Source organism: Sus scrofa, chromosome 11, assembly GCF_054392235.1.
Source record: "Sus scrofa isolate SSC_HxYL_T2T_F1_AM1 chromosome 11, Sscrofa_HxYL_maternal_Yorkshire_Landrace_v2.0, whole genome shotgun sequence".
Classification (NCBI taxonomy): Eukaryota; Metazoa; Chordata; class Mammalia; order Artiodactyla; family Suidae; genus Sus; species Sus scrofa.
The window spans coordinates 85,790,841-85,809,277 of NC_139393.1; the positions used below are offsets into that span (position 1 = coordinate 85,790,841).

At 59.7% G+C, this 18,437-nt stretch overlaps 1 protein-coding gene across 5 annotated transcripts in view; it reads left to right on the plus strand.

Moving 5' to 3' along the window:
• CUL4A (cullin 4A) overlaps positions 1-17,779 on the plus strand; it is a 32,118-nt gene extending 14,339 nt beyond the window's left edge. For 2 of the 5 annotated variants that reach the window (XM_084982374.1, XM_084982375.1), the window contains exons 2-13: positions 411-2,286; positions 3,980-4,098; positions 5,464-5,656; positions 6,857-6,961; positions 7,262-7,372; positions 7,470-7,555; positions 7,868-7,975; positions 10,328-10,441; positions 12,973-13,078; positions 13,191-13,363; positions 15,552-15,704; positions 16,561-17,779. In XM_084982374.1, coding sequence (XP_084838500.1) covers positions 2,196-2,286; positions 3,980-4,098; positions 5,464-5,656; positions 6,857-6,961; positions 7,262-7,372; positions 7,470-7,555; positions 7,868-7,975; positions 10,328-10,441; positions 12,973-13,078; positions 13,191-13,363; positions 15,552-15,704; positions 16,561-16,656 — 1,455 coding nt within the window. In that variant the 5' untranslated portion in view covers positions 411-2,195 and the 3' untranslated portion in view covers positions 16,657-17,779. Of the gene's footprint in view, positions 1-410; positions 2,287-3,979; positions 4,099-5,463; positions 5,657-6,856; positions 6,962-7,261; positions 7,373-7,469; positions 7,556-7,867; positions 7,976-10,327; positions 10,442-12,972; positions 13,079-13,190; positions 13,815-14,228; positions 15,705-16,560 lie in introns of all 5 variants that reach the window. The other 3 variants (XM_003131101.5, XM_084982373.1, XR_014819994.1) reach the window with 2 other exon arrangements.
• Positions 17,780-18,437: the final 658 nt, after the last annotated feature.

Sequence of the window (18,437 nt, forward strand, 5' to 3'; positions counted from 1 at the left end):
TCGGGCTGGTTCGGCACCTGTCGGCTCCGCCAGGTGCCCCGTGGGCGTTATTGTCTGAAGGGAGGGCATCAGGCTGGGACACGTGGCTTCTTCTGACAACTTGGAGTTTGCTGTCCACGTGTCCCAAGTGTGCGGACGTGTGTGCCAGGGCCGGGTCGTGAGGCACGCGGGCGTCCGAGACAGTGGTCACGTCCCTTCGTGGTGCTCAGCCGCCTAGTCTCCTTTCGTCTCGCGTTTCTTTCCTCTAAACCTGAGGTTGACGAGTAACGAGGGTGAAGTGAGAGGGGAGTTGGGGACGTCTGTGTCAGACGTACCGCGTCTACTCGAGGAGGAAGATGGGCGCAGAAACGTGGGAGACAGATGTTTGAAGAGAAAGGACTGGATGTGCAGCGTGTGGTGACACGCAGCAGGGGGGCGGGGGGGGGGATAAAAGGAAAGGACAAGAGCTGTGACGGCCGTGAGCCCAGGCTGCTCTGGCACATGGAGGTGGGGACACGGGGCGTCCGTGGCCCACGTGCGCTGGAGCCAAGACAGGTGCCAGGTCCGTGGGCAGTGGGGGCGGGGGGCCTGCGGGAGGCATCGTCGGGGGTCTGCCAGGGACTTGCCCTGCTCTCCTCCTTCCTCTGTGTGGGGCCCCCCGCTGTCTGTGCCTGTGCCGTGCGTGCTCCCCCCACGCACACTCACACACACTCACACGTGGGGGCTCCGCACTGTCTGTGCCTGTGCCGCGTGTGCTCCCCCCCACATGCACACGAATAGATGCACACTCATACACACGCGGGCGCGGGGGGCTCCCACGCTGCTCTCTCTCACACACACACTCACACACACCCCCGTCTTGCTTAGCAGTGTGTGGAGTCAGGCAGGGGAACCCCGGAAAAGGGTGGATCCGCCTGGCTTGGGGTTTCGAGGAGCACAGGCTGAGGCGCCTTCTCTGGTGTGGGCTGATTCCGAGGCCACAGGGTGAGGAGCGGTTTTCAAGGAAAGGATACTCGAGGGGCTCCAGTCCTGGGCTGGGCTCCAGGTGCCCCTTCGAGTCCCTGGCTGTGGTCAGAGCAGGCGCACAGTGGGGCGGGCGCCCACACTGCATCTGCGCTGTGCCCCCTGCCCCCTGCAGAGCACGTGACACTTTGTGGCAGGTGGCTGGGTGGCTCTGCCAGGGTCGCCTCTGGGCCCCCTAGGGTGGCCTCCAGGCCGAGTCCCAAGGGACCCACTGGCCTGTTGTTACTGGGTGCTGCGGCGGGCACTCTCACGCCACAGAAGGTGGGCCGTCCTGTCGTTTGTGCGGTCTGGAGACGTCACAGGGACTGCCCACGGCCGCCCAGCTCCCAGTGCCCCTGCGTGCTGGGCCAGTGGACATGGTTGCTCTTGGCATGACAGCCGTGGCTGAGCGTCTAGGCCTGAGTTGTCTGAGCTCATCAAGGGCCACTCGGCATCATCAGTCATCAGGAAGTGCCGCACCAGTGGCTGGAGCTGGAAGGGAGCCAGGGGTCGTGGGAGCCCGGCACCCTTGTGTTGGCGGTGGGGGTGCAGGCTGCTGGCGGGGCTGCAATAGTAGGTGGCACCTTGGTGAAGCTGCCGAGGGGGAAAGCAGCGACTGGCTCTTCCTGTCACCTCAGCCCCAGCCTGCGGCCCGTTTTATCCTCTGCGGGCCGCAGCGCATCCCTCGGTGGGTGCTGTGAGGTTCCTGGGTGGGGCGCAGGACACACCTGTCAGTGCTGCGGGGCAGGGAAGGGGCTCTGCCTTCCAGAAGGAGAATGGAGTGGACAGCAGATCGTGAACCTGGGGGAGGGGCTCCGCGCCCGTGTGGGTGGCTGTCACTGCCGACTTTCAGATGGACAGAGGCTGTTCTGGGTGACATTCGTGCAGATCCATGACAAGTCAGATTGGATGAGTGGCATGAAGCGGGGAGAGCAGAGGAACAGCTGTGGGCACAGGAGGGGGCACGGGGCCTGGGGGGGAAGGGCTGAGCCGAAATCCACGCGGACGGGAGCACCAGGCTTGCCCGTGTGCACACGCAGGCCGCCTCATCCCTGGACCCTGGGGGTTGTTTCTTGCAACTTCAGAGTCTGTGTCGGCAATGGGGGTGACCGACCACCTGTGCAGGAGGCGCTCGGGCCCTCTGCTGACCCCCCAGGCGCGCCCCCGTGGGTGGTCCTGTGCTCTCACAGGCGACCCATCGCCCATACTTCCCGATGCGTTCTCTTTTCTTCCGTAGGAAACCACTGATTGCCTGTGTGGAGAAGCAGCTCTTGGGAGAACATTTAACAGCAATTCTGCAGAAAGGTAGGTTCTCCTGACTCCTGTGTCACTTATGCTGACCGCTCATCCTTAATTCATCAAGGACGTTGTGAGGCTTTGTGAGTAACAACACGAGGACGTTTGCTCTTGTGAAAAGGCAGTCGCTAAAAATCACAGAAGACACTGGCGCTCCTGCCGTGGCTCAGTGGTAACGAAACTGACCAGTGTCCGTGAGGACCCAGGTTTGATCCCTGGTCTCACTCCGTGGGTTAAGGATCCGGCATTGCCATGAGCTGTGGTGTAGGTCGCAGACGAGGCTCGGGTCTAGTGTCGCTGTGCTGTGGTGGAGGCCGGCCCCTACAGCTCCAGTTAGACCCCTAGCCTGGGAACCTCCTTGTGCCTCGGGTACGGTCCTAAAAAGACAAACACACACACAAATTATAGGAAACACGGACATTGGTGTCTCTGATGAGATCCCGTGAAGCCAGGATGAGCCACGGGGGAGGACTCCTGTAAACTGGCTGAGTCTTCCAGCCCTCAGCCAGTTTACAGGAACCCGAGGCTCAGAGCAGCACGGCGTCAGTGCCACGGCTCTTGCCCCAGACAGAGCCACAGCCCGGCGCAGGTTTGGTGTCTCCCCGCTCGCAGCCCCCTGGAGCAGCAGCTGGTACGTTTTCTCCGGAGCAGGGCCTTCAATTACTGTCGACCTCAAACAGAAGCTTCCAGATTCTGCTCGGTGTCTCTTTGGAAGAAAGTACGTCACGTAGATAGTAGACATTTGAGTGATTCGTTTCAGGGCATGTTTTGACAAGCAAGATTGTTTCAAGAAAATAGTGAATCATGTATACTTAAGAACGTAGTCTAATTTTTACTAGAGACCTTTTACAAAATTAAAATCTGACTTTTGAATCCTTTCTTTTTTTTTTTTTTAGCTTTTTAGGGCCACACCCACGGCATATGGAGGTTCCCAGGCTAGGGGTCAGATCAGAGCTACAGCTGCTGGCCTTCACCACAGCCACAAAACGCCAGATCCGAGCCACATCCGCAGCCTACACCACTCTCACGGCAACGCTGGATCCTTAACCCACTGAGCGAGGCCAGGGATGGAACCCACACCTCATGGTTCCTAGTCGGTTTCATCTTCGCTGCGCCACTGTGGGAACTCCTGATCTTTGAATTCTTAAGTCATCATTAAGCATTTCAGTAGATAAATTGTAAAATGAAGTATTTGCAGGAGTAGGTCAGAAAGTCATTGAGAGAAACAAGGGGCCTCTGACCCCTTGCCTGGGCGCCCGGGTTGGACGTGTGGGCACATGCGCCTGTTGACAGGTCCCGCAAAGCAGGGACTTAGGCGCCCTCGTGGAGGCTCTTCCGATCGTGTGGTGTTAGCAAACCTTCATGGAGGGGTCATGCCTAGAGTAGTAAGTACCTGGACGCTGCCGTAGGCGGCTGGTATGAAGCGGCTGGGAAAGACCGGATGCACCAGCTTATCCTTTGGCAGAGGCACTTGCCGGCCGAGGGGCTGAATTAGACGTGACCTGGGCTCAGAGCCCCAGGTCAGAGCTGGTGAGAGAGAGCCTTCTGCAGACGCAGCTGCTGGAGCGGGACGGGGGGAAAGGGGACCTCCCCGGCTGCCGAGGGCAGGGGCGGCTCCTGCGTCCCGGGTCACCTGTGACCTCGTGTGGCCATTGTACCTCGGCCGCCTGCCGCAGCCGCTCACGGTGTCGTGTGACCACAGGGCTGGACCACCTGCTGGACGAGAACAGGGTGCCCGACCTCACGCAGATGTACCAGCTGTTTAGCCGCGTGCGGGGCGGCCAGCAGGCGCTGCTGCAGCATTGGAGCGAGTACATCAAGGTGCGTGCAACCCCCTGGCCGCGGCGGGCAGGCGGTGGCCGTCCCTCTTCCAGGTCACTTGTGCACCCGGTTCTAGGGATGGAGGGGGTCCAGGTGTCAGCTGTGCCCGCTGCCCTCGGCGCTCGTGGTCAGCATGAGCACCGGCTTACATCAGCGGTCGTGATGGCCTCATCTCCCGAGCCATGACCTTTGCTCGGGGGCAGCTGCTGCCCGGGTTGGTGTGTCGGGGTGGTGCGGGTGCTGCTTGTGTCTTGGAAATCCAGGTCTGTGAGCAAGCGTGCGCTTTCAGGCGTGTGCGCACAAACACGCGCAGGTGGTTCGCACAGAGGCGGGCGCAGGTGAGACGCCAGCCACGTGGATGAGTTGAGGGCACATGGCAAAGGCCAGTGTCCAGTGTCCCAGTTGTGATGCTGCTTGGTGGCTTTGCCACCTGGTACCTTTGGGAACAAAGGACATGGTCACCGCTTCTGCGTGTGGATCTGTGACCACGCAGGGAGGTTCAACTAAGTCCAAAAGATAAAATAATCTGGCCTGGAGCCGCCGACCAGGGGTCCCGAGAGACCCGAGCCCAGCAGCCGACACCCCAAGCCCACCTGTGTGCTTCTCCGTCTGGGCGGAAGGGCAGTGGTGAGGACGCTGGGCCGGCGCCCGCTGACGGTCTGCAGGGAGGCTCTGGCAGCGCAGGAGGTGTGTTCACGGGTCGGGTGTGCCTTCTTTCAGGCCCGGTCAGTACTGGAGGGAACGGGGGGAAGGGCGACCCACCCTCGCCCCCACCCCCCGTGGCACTGGTGACACTTCACGCCTGTCTTCTCGCCAGGCACCTGCCCCCTCGGGCATGTGTGCGGGTGTGTCCTCCGAAGGGCGGTTTTAAAAACAGACGTTTGTCATGTGGACTGGCAGGTGTCTTCAGTGCCGCTTGGGCTGGTAGCTTGTCTTGGCAAAGGTGAGCTGCAGCTCTCACACGGGCCTTTAAATGCCTCACACAGCACCTGTGAGTGAAAAGCCGGGCTCTGGACCATGGTTGTGAGTGAGGAGCAAGCCCATTAGTCAGGAAGTACAAACAGTGGCGTCAGGTTAGGGGACGTCATTTCTCTTTGACGAATTTGTAAGTAAGAGTTTTTAAAAGCAGCCGACGGTTCCCCAGTAATTTGTAAATTCTTCCAGAAGCAGGATTGCAACCCCAGAGCCTTCTCTGCACATCTGCTTCATTTTTAGGTAGTCGACTGCGTTTGGGAAACTTCTGAAAGTAGTTAGCATGTAATACCAGGAGTGATTAATTTGCACTGACCCGTTGAGAGTGTTAGCAGGAGAGAAATGACGCTGTGTCACACACCCGGTGAGGACGCGGAGCGCTTGTTCTTGCAGACGTTTGGGACAACCATCGTTATCAATCCAGAAAAGGATAAAGACATGGTGCAGGACCTGCTGGACTTCAAGGACCGCGTGGACCACGTGATCGACGTGTGCTTCCAGAGGAACGAGAAGTTCATCAACCTGATGAAGGAGTCCTTCGAGGCGTTCATCAACAAGCGGCCCAACAAGCCCGCCGAGCTGATCGGTAGGGACCCTCCCCCGCCGCGTCCCCGCGGGAGCCCGCAGAGCGCGGGCAGAGGCTGGTCCCCCGCAGCTCACGCTCCTCACGCGGAGGTGGGCCCCTGACGTAGGCGCACACGCGTGTTCAAAACGCGTGCACACGTGCGTGCGTGGATATACTTTAAATGCGTGTGGACGTTCGCGGCGTTTCCATAAGGGCTCCTGTTGGGGCGACTCTGCAGAGAAGTGAGCGGGAGAGCCCGGCCCCAGTCTGCACGGCCTGCAGCTCCGGGGCCGCCCTTTGTAAAGACGAGGCTCGATGCTCCGTGTGACCACAGACAAGTCATTTCCGCTCAGAGACTGGCCGTGTGAGGATAACTGTCAGTCTCCAGAGCGTGTTCCGCACGAGGTGCTCTGGAGTCACTGTCTCCGTGTCCTCCAGGCAGCATTAAAACAGGGTAAAATTGAACGGCATCTCCTAGGAGAGCACGTTTCAGAAGACAGTCTTTAAAAGGTCACTTTGTATAGTTACTTCACGATGACTTCAAAGTGTATTTCAGGATTCATAGAATTTCACTAGTGAGTAGTGTTTTCCAGTTCCAGGAGGCAGAGGCAGAGAAAGGCGATGCAGAATCGGGCTCTGCCGAAGAGGTGGGGGGGATGCGGTGTTCCTTGTACCGGGGTCTGCGTTGGTGTGCGTGCAGGGGGTATTTCACCCTCGAGATCGGGTAGCAAAAGAACCACTAACGGCAAGGCAGTGACTGTGGCCTTCGAACCACTTTGGGGTGTGGTTTCTCTAAAGATGAGTGTTTCAGGAGCCTGGCCCGCCACCCCTCCAAGCCAGGGCAGGTTAGTGTAGCTCAGAGACCAGAGCCCAGGTAGAACTAACTGCTCTGGTCCCTGCGTCGTCACCCTGGATGTCACCTCCCGCAGCCCGAAAGCGGTCGCGCCTGCGTGAGTCAGGCATGGCCCGTCCTTCAGACGGGCTGGCCCGGTCTCTGGAGCAGGGACGCGCCCTGACGCCCAGCATGTGATCGGTGTCTCTTCTCAGGCGCCCTGAAAGCGCGGGCCGTGGAAAGCTGGTGTTGGCCTTGTCAAGCCGCAGCGTTCTCTGGGAAAGGCCGCGTCCAGTCTTTGCTTGTGGAAGTGAAAGATCTTCTTTCTCCATTTAGAACATGTATCACATAGTGGCGCTTACCTTTCAAATAATTTTAAACTCTTACAGCAAAGCACGTTGACTCAAAACTGAGAGCGGGTAATAAAGAGGCCACGGACGAGGAGCTGGAGAGGATTCTGGACAAGGTCATGATCATATTCAGGTTCATCCACGGTGAGAAAAGCCCGCCTCGCCCTCTGCTGTGGGCGCGTAGGAACACCCTTCGCCCAGACGCCCGCCTCCCGGCCGTCTTCCGAGGAGAAACGGCGCCTGCCCCGCGCCTGTGCCGGGGGCGGCGGGGGGGGGCGCAGAGCGGCCGCAGCCCCGGGCGCTGGTCGTGGGGAGGCTTAGCTGGGGTCTGGGTGCCCAGGGCGGGCTGGTGGCCGAGTGGGCGCCCTTGGGGTTTCCGGCAGGTGGGGGACATTTGCACATCAGCTGCCTGATGTCTTCGTGACTCTTGTTGGCTTAAAACAGGTAAAGACGTCTTTGAAGCATTTTATAAAAAAGATTTGGCCAAAAGACTCCTCGTTGGAAAAAGTGCCTCTGTCGATGCCGAGAAGTCGATGCTGTCGAAACTGAAGCACGGTAAGGCCGGCGGACGGCGGCGGGCGGGCGGGCAGCGGGCGGGCGGGCGGGGCCTCGCGCCGTCCGCTGTCCCGCGACGCCCGCCCCTTGTGTGCAGAGTGCGGCGCGGCCTTCACCAGCAAGCTGGAGGGCATGTTCAAGGACATGGAGCTGTCCAAGGACATCATGGTCCACTTCAAGCAGGCAAGTGGGGGCCGCGCCCTGCGGCGGCCCGGCCAACGCCCCGCGCCGCCAGCAGCATCCCCCCGAGAAACGCACGCCAAAACCGTGACCTAAATGAGCTCAGTGGTGCCTTATTTGGTATGAAACCAAAGAAGAAGAAATATTTCTCGAGACTTGAGAACCGGGGATGTGGCTTCAGTGGAATATTGTCCAGGAGCAAAGAAAAGCACATTAAATAATATTTCGGAAAGTACACCATTTACCTTGTAAGGAACAAATTATTTCGATCATGTTCTAAGAGAATCCTCTTGTCCTGATTTGCTCTGTTCTCAGTACATGCAGAACCAGAGCGACCCGGGCTCTATAGACCTGACGGTGAATATTCTCACGATGGGGTACTGGCCGACCTACACACCCATGGATGTGCATTTAACTCCAGAGGTGAGTGTCCGTGAGGCTCTGTGTCCTTTATTGGTAAGTGGCTGGTGCTGCCCGGGCATCACAGGCGTCCCCCTTGTGACCTGGTGCCGGGCAGCCTCTCCCCAGAAGGCTCTAGAGCCCACGCTCAGAGAAAACTTCAGCCTCTCCGTCGTCCCTGGAAAGCTGTGCCTCCACGTTCCCAGCTCCCTGACTTACTGTGTCCACCAACTGGCCGTCAGGAAGGCACTGGCACAGCCCTGCCTGCCCGCAGCTGTGGGCCTCCCTGTCTGGCTTCTCCCCCATGTCAGATGCGAGGGGCCGCTGTGTCCACATCACTTGGGCGAAGAGCCGGGGGCCAGGGGGCCAGCTGTGTCCGTGCCACCCGAGCAAGGGGCAGGGGGCCGGCCGGCTGTGTCTGTGTCACTCTGGCGAGGGGTAGCAGGGAGCTGTGTCCATGTCACTCTGGTCTCTCGGGACGTGCGGGCGCCAGGGAGGACCCTGGGCTCGGGTCCTTAAGGTCCCTCGGCAGTGACACGGAGGGCCCGGGCACGGCGTGGTGCCTTCCAGGAAGAGGCGGCGCCGCAGCGGCCCTGGGGCCAGAGACCAGCCTCCCAGCGGCTCTGCCCTTCCTGAGACCGTGTGTCTTCTTGGATTTTCTTCTCTTTCTGACCCCGCTGGTCGGCTGGTCGGCTGCCTTTGTCGTTTTCTTCTTTTCCTTCCCGTGTCTGGAGGGCTGATGTTCCCAGAAGGGCCTGGCGACCGTGGCTACATGGCCGCCCAGGCTCAGCACCCCTCCCTGAAGCCCTCCATCCTGGCTCTGGAGGCCAAGGCCGTGGGCCCCCACCTGCTCGTCTCCTGCTCCCAGGCCTGTGTGCGGCCCTCTGGAGGGAGCCTCTTCTCCAGAAGCCCGAGGCCCTGCTCAGCACAGCCCTCACGGCCTCGCTTCGCCCCCACCCCGGCCGCGCTGCAGGCCTTTTCAGGCCCCCTGGGATGGCCCCCACGCCTTTCACTCTCCGTGCTGCGTGGGCGTTGCCGAGGGTGACTGGAGCACCGTCAGATTCCGAAAGCTGACACGGATGTGACTCCTGCCCACGTGCGGCCGTGCTGCCCTTCTGCTGGTTGTCCCGGCCCGGTTCTCTGTGGCGGTTCCTCTGGGTGCCAGGCCAGGACCCTCGGTGCCGGGACCTGCGCCCTGTCCTTTTTCGTCGTAGCAGCAGCACGACCTTTCCTTCCCTTTGTGATGCTGACGGTGCAGGCCACGTCCAGCCAGAGCCCTACGCGGGAACTGTCGTTTCCTGACTGTATCTCACCCAGGGTTGCCCCCCGTGATCGTGTGGTTGTCAGCCAGTTGTTACAGGTGGAGTCTGTCTTACATTTGAGCCTAGAATGCTAACTGGCCCTTAGTAAACACCCAGTGTTAGCTGCCCTTGGAGTCATGTATTTCCAGTCCTAGGAATTAACCTCCAGGGAATACGCTTTAGAAGGATGTCGCGTTGTTGATCTTGCCCTGGGTGTGCCGGGACGCAGTAGACGGCTTTGTCCTCTGGGATTCGATGGTTTTGAAGGTGGTCGTGGGTCTGTGGGGTGACTGCGACTGTTGAGCTGAGTTTTGAAGTATGAAGAGGAGTTTGCCAGGTGCTGGCCCCGGCTGCCCCTGGGACAGAAGTCCAGAGGCCCTGGACGTCAGCCCCAGCCCGGGACCTGTGGCCTTCTTTCCCGACACCTGGGGCAGCAGCGCGGAGGCCAGGCCTGGCCTTGCCCCCTCGCCCTCCGCCCAGTTGGAGCAGCCGCAGATCCGGCCGTGGGCAGCGAGGGCAAGAAGCCCACGGAGAACGAGGCTAGGAGGGCGCTCTGCTAGGGGCAGAGGGCCGCCGGAGGACTGTCCTCTGACCCGGGACGCTGGGGCTGGCGTGGGGCTGGGGACAAGCCCACAGGACCGTCTGACCCCAGAGGACAGGAGGCTTGGCGGGCGTGCCCCCAGGGTCATCTGACAGGTCACTCGGAGCCCAATGAGACCGGTGGTGTTGGCGGCACCGAGGCAGGTGATGCCAGCCCTGGGGGGCGGGGGGTGGGGGCTGAGGAGCCCCCAGGCTCACGGCAGAGCCCAGGCAGCCACGTGGCCAGGCTGGGGGGCTGGGAGGGCCCGGGGGCCCCCCTCCCGGGAAGGGTTGCAAAGCACACGGGCTGCGTCGGCCTCCGGAGAACATAGTGGTCCCCCAGGGCAGCAGCGGCCCGGGGCAGGCGGGTGCTGGCAAAGCGGAACTGACCTTTCGTTCAGCCGGGCGGTACCGGGAAGACTGGGCACGGAACGGTGGGCGGGGCTTAGACCTAGGTGTTGGGCATAATTCAGCTTGTTTTTCCTGTGCTTGACAGATGGTTAAACTCCAGGAAGTGTTCAAGACCTTTTACCTGGGAAAGCACAGCGGCCGCAAACTTCAGTGGCAGACGGCCCTGGGGCACGCCGTGTTAAAAGCGGAGTTTAAAGAAGTAGGTGCTTTGGCTGCCGTGTTTCTCTCAAGCGTGTTAGTAGAGTATTTTACAGTTGTGATGGAACCTCGGCAACACAGGAAGGAAACGCTTCTTCAGTGTAACTCAGCGCTGGCCTTTCACTGGCCAGTGCAATTGCAGTTGAAGGATTAATATTCTAATTAATAAAAATAAGAGAAAGCATTTACCTGATTAAAAACAGAGCCAAGGGTATGAAGAGGCAGGTCCTAAAAGCACCGTGTCTGTGAAAATGTGCCACTTCTCTGCCAGTCAAGGAGTTACAAGTTAAAAAACAAGGAGTTCCCACTCAGCAGAAACGAATCCAACTAGGATCCATGAGGTTGTGGGTTCGATCCCTGGCCTCACTCAGTGGGTTAAGGATCCAGCGTTGCCGTGAGCTGTGGCGTAGGTCGCAGACGCAGCTCGGATCTGGCATTGCTGTGCCTGTGGTGTAGGCCGACAGCTGCAGCTCCGATTCAACCCCTAGCCTGGGAACCTCCATGGGCTGTGGCTGCGGCCCTAAAAAGATAGAAAAGGAGAAAAAAGAACACTCGTTGCAGCGCTGTTTTTAAAAGTGATCACTTAAGCCTCTTCCCTGCTGCCGCCGAGTCTCCCGGAGTCTCAAGATTCAGCCTCACCTCTGACCACAGCCACAGCTGAGGGAGGCATTGCTGCTGGGGAGTAATGGCGCTCATGCTCACGCTGCTCTGCCAGAGGCCCTCATCCCCACAGCCCAGCACACGGAAGCTGCCAAAGCCTTGGACAAGCGCCGAGCCTGTCTTCGAGCGCCTGGACCCCACGGTGATGAGCCGACGCGTGTCACGTCGGGGGGGTCCTCTGCTGAGCTCAGATCAGCCCGATTAAGGGCGATGACAGCAAGAGCCAGGGGGACGGGTGGGCCTCTGTGAACCCCGTGTGGTTGCAGTGAGCAGTGGTGAAGGACCACGGCACAGGGTCTCAGGCCAGGGATGTCGTCGGGGAGTACGTCAGATGCAGGAAATGGGCAAATGAAAAAAAACTGGCTCTTGGAGTTCCCGTCGTGGCTCAGCGGTAACGAACCTGACTGCTCTCCATGAGGACATGGGTTCAATCCCTGGCCTCGCTCGGTGGGTTGAGGATCTAGCATTGCTCCGAGCTGTGGTGTGGGTCGTAGATCGGCTTGGATCCAGCATTGCTGTGGCTGTGGTGTAGGCTGGCAGCTGCAGCTCCAATTCCACCCCCAAGCCTGGAAACCTCCATATGCCTCGTGTGTGGCCCTAAAAAGACGAAAAAGAAGAGAAAATGCATCTAGTATTTATAAATGAAAGAAACATTTCATAAAATAGTCCATATTTGAACTTTTCAGTTTTGTAAACAAAATTCAATTAGATAGTCAGCCAAAAAATTTAGAAGTTATTTTGCTATTATATTTCCTATCTATACGTTTTGCATAAATTACGTGCACAGACATATAGTTTACACATAAATGATACACGGTTCCTTCTGTGTTACTGCGCCAGGTGAGGTATAGAAAACCACATACCACGTACTAGTCCTTCAGGTACCACAAGAGTCCGATTCCACGGCCACTTACTGGCCGCTGCGCCCCCCGCCGGGCCTGGAAGCCCTCACACAGGGGGCCTCTGCTGCCAGCTGGACTTGGTGGGCTGGAGTGAGTGGGAATCGAGAGCTGCCAGGCACACCACTGAGACAGGGTATCACAAAGGGGTGAGGCCTGGCCCTTGGTGTGTGAGCGTCACGACGGAGAAGACGGTATAGGCCTCGCTTTTCCAGCACTTCGCTGCTGGAGCTCCTGCTGTGGCACAGCAGGCTGAGGGTCCAGCGTGCCGCAGCAGCGTCTCCTTGGCCGCATGGGTTCAATCCCTGGCCTGGGAACTTCCACTTGCCTCTAGTGCAGCCTGAAACAGAAAGAAGGAAAGAATAAAAATCCTTCTTTGCTGAAAACACGCTGCCCATCACCTGAGCCTGCAGCAGCCAGTCGTGGTCTTTTCCTGGTGGAGGGGCCAAACTGTGAGCGTCACGACGCAGGACGCAGACGCCAAGGGAGAGGCGCTTGGCACGGGGTCGCCCTGACCCCGGTCCGCACGGTCCCAGAGGTGTGACGCTGCGCCTGCTCCACCCTGGTTCCGTTCACTCCAGTGCTGGCGTGAGCTTCCCTCCCCCAGGTCCTGCCCCTGTGCCTTCTGCTCTGCCCTCGGTGGTGTCCCCACGGCCGTTACGAGGACCTGGGCGAGCGTGAGGCGCCGTCGGGTCTGTAGCAGTGACCTCGGGCCTCACAGCCCCCATCGTTGTTGGTGAGCACGGCTCACCAAAAACCTTGCCTGCTGCGCTCAAGCTACGTCGCGAGGAGAATTACGCGCAGTCCGGAGTCATTTCATTCTTGTACAGTCAGTAACGTCACTTCCGACTCAGCGGGCAGCGGGTGCTTTCCTACCACGGCCCCCGACGGCCCGAGAGCGAGAAGCCGCCGCTTGGGAGTGTCCGCCACGGCACGCACACGCCTGACGGGCGGCGCGTCTGCTCTCTTGCAGGGGAAGAAGGAGTTCCAGGTGTCGCTCTTCCAGACGCTGGTGCTGCTCATGTTCAACGAGGGCGACGGCTTCGGCTTCGAGGAGATAAAGGCGGCCACCGGCATAGGTATGGGCGCCGCCCGCGCCGCGTCCCCGGCCCGGCCGCCGCGGAGCTGGCCTCCCCGGGGCGCAGCTGCCGCGGGCGGCCCTGACCTGGGCTGCGCTCTCTCCCCGCCCAGAGGACAGCGAGCTGCGGAGGACCTTGCAGTCCTTGGCCTGCGGCAAAGCTCGGGTTCTGATCAAGAGTCCCAAAGGGAAGGAGGTGGAAGACGGAGACAAGTTCTTTTTCAACGGGGACTTCAAGCACAAGTTGTTCCGGATAAAGATCAATCAGATTCAGATGAAGGAGACCGTACGTACCCTGCTCCTCTTACCCAGGCGGCGCGTGGGCCCCGAGACCGGTAGCCTGCAGTCACTTCTCCCTGGGTCGGACGGCGCCGCGGTGCCTGGGAGAGGAACGTCGGTTCCCGACAGGCTCACAGTGGGAGTGGGAATCCGAAGGAGGGGCACGTCACCGAACGGTGCGATCCGTCAGAGCCTCGTCGCCGGGGTTCTGTGAGCAGCCAGCCCTTGGCCTCGGCCGGGCTCCTGGGGTGGACGTGGGAGGGTCCTGCCACTCGGCCCACGGGTGTCGAGTCTGTGACCCGCATGGATGGAGCGTCTGAGCTTCGATCAGACACTCCAGGGTTCGGCTCGGAGCAGGTTCTGGACGGCTGCCGGGGCCCTTCCCGAGGCGGAGCCCGGCGCACCCTGGAGCCCCTCAGAGCAGGTGTCAGCTGCCCCTGGGACCTGCAGCACAGGAGGTATGGCCTTTGGAGCAGGGGGTCGGTCCCAGCAGGGCGGCGACTCTGATGGTCCGAGGTGGGGGCCGGTCCACTCAGGTTACGCAGGAGGAAACACAGGAGGCCAGTAAGTGCAGCAAATGCACCTGGATGCCTGCGCTAGGCAGTCATTTCCCGTGTCAGGTTAAGAGAAGGTTCTCTTTCTGGTCCATCAATTTGGGAAACGTAAAGTTTGATAATATCCCAAGTGGGCAGCGACATGAGGAAGCAGCTTTATGTGTTTATTTTTTAAGAGCTGTTGGACGCGTACAGCGCTGCTAGTGGGTCATTTGACACGTCTGTGAAGGTTTAATGCCTGTGGCGTTTGTTCCGTCTTTCCTTTTTTTTTTTTAATCTTTTTGTCTTTTTCCAGGGCCGCACCTGCGGCATATGGAGGTTCCCAGGTTCCCAGGCTAGGGGTCTAATTGGAGCTATAGCTGCTGGCCTACGCCACAGTCTCAGCAACGCAGGATCCAAGCCACATCTGCGACCTACACCACAGCTCACGGCAACGCCGGATGCTTAACCACTGAGCAAGGCCAGGGATTGAACCCACAATCTCATGGTTCCTAGTCGGATTCGTTAACCACTGAGCCACGCCAGGAACCCCTGTTTCATCTTTCCTACGATAGCTACCAGAGTGATCAAAGGGCGTGAGCTTCTGGACTTAGCGTTCCGAGGTGGGCTGGTCTGTCCTGCCACCTGTTCACACTCAGCCTTTTTCTCTGATGTGTGTGCGAAACCCCTCTTCCTGTGCACTCTCTGCACCGTTCCCTGCACCCTGTGTCGCTCCTTGTCAGGCGATGCCCTGGGCCTCCTTCCGTGGCAGGGCTTGGTTTTAAGGGTGTGGCAGAATCCACCGGGCGGATCGGATCAGAGCATCCTCGGGGCTCACCCGCAGAGTTCGACGGGACCCTTGCTGAAAGGCAGCTGCGTGTTTCCGTTTCCGGGAAGACGACTGTTTTGCGCAGACACTCCTGTGCCCCTGGTCGGCTTGTCTCCTGAGTGGAAGCGCAACTGAGTGGAAGCCTCACGGGGTCCCGCCCCCGCCCACCTCGGCCCACCCCACTGTCACAGGCCCAGAGTACTTCTGGCCACTTTCGTGTGGCTTTCCTTGGGTCCTGGGGGCATCTGTGCGCCGTTGAGCTGCTCGTACAGATGAGGAGATCTCTCTAGTCCTCGACTGCTCCCCTTTAGAGCTGGTGTGACGCTGGCCGGGGCTGTGAGCAGTCGGGCTGCTGACGGGAGGCGGCTCAGCACGTGCTTCTGGGACCCGCTCTTCAGCCTGTCCCAGGCCTTTCTTTTGAAACCTTCCCCACTGAGCTTCAAGGCGAGTGCGGACTTCTGTTCCGCCTCCCTTCGGACCGTCTGTCCGGATGAGCAGTCGTGGCGCGACCCCGGGATCCTGTCCGGGAGCTTCACGAGGGCTCGGGGTGTCCTGACACTGAGCCAGGCCGACGCGCCTGGGGTCCGTCCCATGGCTGCTGGGCTTTGTCCTTTCTCTGTGGCACCACGGGACCTCAGCCAGGATCGTATACAGTTTATAACTTTTTAGGCGCAAAAGCTTGTCAAGGTTTGGCTCCGAAGTTAAGCAGTTTTACTAGAACAAACCAAGTGCACAGCGGGGCGGGATTGGTGCGCAGTTGGGCCTCTCTCCTACCCGGAGGCGCAGCCGCCCCAGCACAGGTGAGCACGCCTGCGCACCCTTGTCCCGAGCAGGTGGAGGAGCAGGTGAGCACCACGGAGCGCGTGTTCCAGGACCGGCAGTACCAGATCGACGCCGCCATCGTCAGGATCATGAAGATGCGCAAGACGCTGGGCCACAACCTGCTGGTCTCCGAGCTGTACAACCAGCTGAAGTTCCCGGTCAAGGTAAGGCCGGCGCGTGGCCAGCTCGCGCGTCTGCCAGACACCTGCAGAGCACCCGCCACTCGCCCCAGGAAGCTTCTGTGTGCGTCTGCTGCGGCCAGCGGGGCCTCACCCAGACGCCCCTGGCTGTGACGTGCTGCTGGTGCCCCAGAGCCTGCTGGCCAGGGCAGGTCCCCGCCGGGGTCACTGTCCTGCCCGGCGGGGGGGTGCCAGGCAAGCTGGGGGCCAAGCATCCCCCTGGGAACTGGCCCATCAGCCGGCCACCGAGCCCACCACCCGCGCTTCTGGGCGGGAAGTTCTACGACCCGGAGTTGTCCCATCCACGTGGCTCGGGGAGGACGCTGGGCGGTGCTCTGTGCTCCTGGGCGGAGGGCTGGGGAGGGGAAGCCGCGAGGACCGGCTTGGGGCTGCAGCCCTGCTCAGCGTGGACGAGGGGGGCGCTGAGGGGAGCCTGCGCCCTGAGAGGCAGCAGCCAGGCCCCCCACACCCGTGCTGGGCGCGTGGACTCCCTTGCCTGTCTGGAGAAGGAGCACACGGGTCTGGTGTCTCTGTGCCCAGAGCGTGTGCAGCAAAGACAGGTGACAAATACAGCAACTGGGGAGAACTGTCCACAGAGGTGGACACGCCCAAGGGCCTGAGTCCCCTCCAGACACGAGTGAGGGCCAGGCTCTGCGGGTGACCTCAGGGCGTTCACCTCTGAGCCGCGTCACCCGCCCGCGGAAGGAAGCCCTTTGCCCACCACAGGACATTGGCGCGCTCGCATCCCGGGAGATGCGTGTTTGGGGGTGCCGCCGTCCCACGCCCACGCTCGCCCCCTTGGCGTGGCCGCTCTCATCAGGGGTGTGTTTTTCTTTTCCAGCCCGGAGATTTGAAGAAGAGGATCGAGTCCCTCATCGACAGAGACTACATGGAGCGGGACAAGGACAGTCCGAACCAGTACCACTACGTGGCCTGAGGCCCGGCGGCGCCGCCGTGCGACGCGAGAATGTATCTTCAGGGCAGAGACACTCGGTGCTGTTGCCAGGGCTTTCTGGGCCTGGACAGCACGGCTGCTTTGGGACTGGAAGGAGGGGGGATTCCGGGACCGCCCTTCGCAGGCTCAAGGGCTTGCATAGGGCGCGTGCGTCTTGCCTGCAGTTCTTCCTCCTGCTCTTTTAGGCGTTTTAAGTGCGGAGTGACCCTGACGGCTTCTCTGTGAGGTGGTGTTCTTGCGGCAGCGCCGAGCGTTGGGCGTGTGTGTGTGTGGCCTGCATGTGCGGGGGGCAGACCCCGCATGCTGCCTCCTGCAGCCACGGGCCACCGGGTGTCCTGCAGACATGCCGCCCGCGCTGGCGAGCACTTAGGCGACCGCGGGACCCTCAACTGGTAAACGTTAGGGAGGAACAGTCAGTGTTAAAAACTGGCTAATGATTATGCAACCCGAATGCTAGCACCTGTTTGTTTCGTTTCTTTTCAAAAAGTTTTCAACTTTGATGACCGATTTCTTTTACGATGAGGTTTCTCGGTGAGATCTCCGCTGTGCCAAGAGGACCTTGTGTCTGACGTGTGTGATGCCGCGAGCGCGTCAGCGTCTTCGCTGTATTTCTGCTAAGTTACTTGGGAATCCCTGTTGGAGGGTGGCAGGGGTGGTGTGTGTGTGCTCTTCTCCGATTGAGTCTCGCGGGCCCCGGCTCCCACGCCGGGGTGACTGCCGTGTGAGTTTTTTCTAACTGCAGGATTGGTGAGAGTGCGACAGTCAAGTTTGGTTTTGCTTCCTCGGGCCGGGCGGGGCGGCTGTTCTCTGCTGTAACCACGGAGGACAGGGGCCCTCGGGACGTGGGGTCTGGGGGTTCACGCTGTGTGCGTGGGGCAAGGCGGACGGGCGGCGGCAGCGTGGTGACGAGGACAGAGATACTGCTGTGGGAGCGTTGAGAAGGTCTTTATGTTTCACATGATAGCACGTTTCACTTTGATTAAAAGCTGCCAAAGGAGTTTTGATCATGGTGTAAGTGTCGAAAGCAATATTTTCTGGAACATCTACCAAGTTTATATCATTTGACTTTTGTGCTAAATTATTAAAAGATTCTCCCTTTTTGAAACATGCGTGCTTAAAACACACCATCTCACGTGTTTCCATGTGACAGTCCTGACACTCTCTCGGGAGCACCCTTACTTCTAGAGGTGTACGTTCTCATTGGTGAGCTCTGTGCTGTGTGGCCAGTAAGAGGCCGAATAGATTCTCCTTATCTTAGGCTCTAAGTCCACTGTCTCCAGGTTGTTAATGCTGTAATTTAACGCAGACTTACTCTGAATAAATTCATTTAATTGGCTTTAAACTTAGATTAATAAGCCTGTGGGTGCAGACAGCACCCTTCTAACCCTGGGCACCTGCAGCTCCTGCAGGACAGGAGGGCAGGGCGACCACGTCTTGTCACAGGCCACACCTGGTGACGCCAGGGCAGCCTGGCCTCTGACCTCTCAGGGTCATTTAAGGGTTTAGTTCAGCTGCGAGGTGTAGGTCGCAGGCTCGGCTCGAATCCTGCGTGGCTGTGGCTGCGGTGCAGGCCGGCAGCTGTAGCTCTGATTCAGCCCGTAGCCTGGGAACCGCCACGTGCCGCGGGGGCGGCCCCGAAAAAGAAGAAAAAAGCTACTGTTTTCTGTCAGTGAAAGGTCGGTGTGGTAAAGCAGGCAGTAAAGAGGAAGTGATTACAAAGGAAGACACTTGACGAAAAAGCTACGAAATGGGAAGGAAGACGC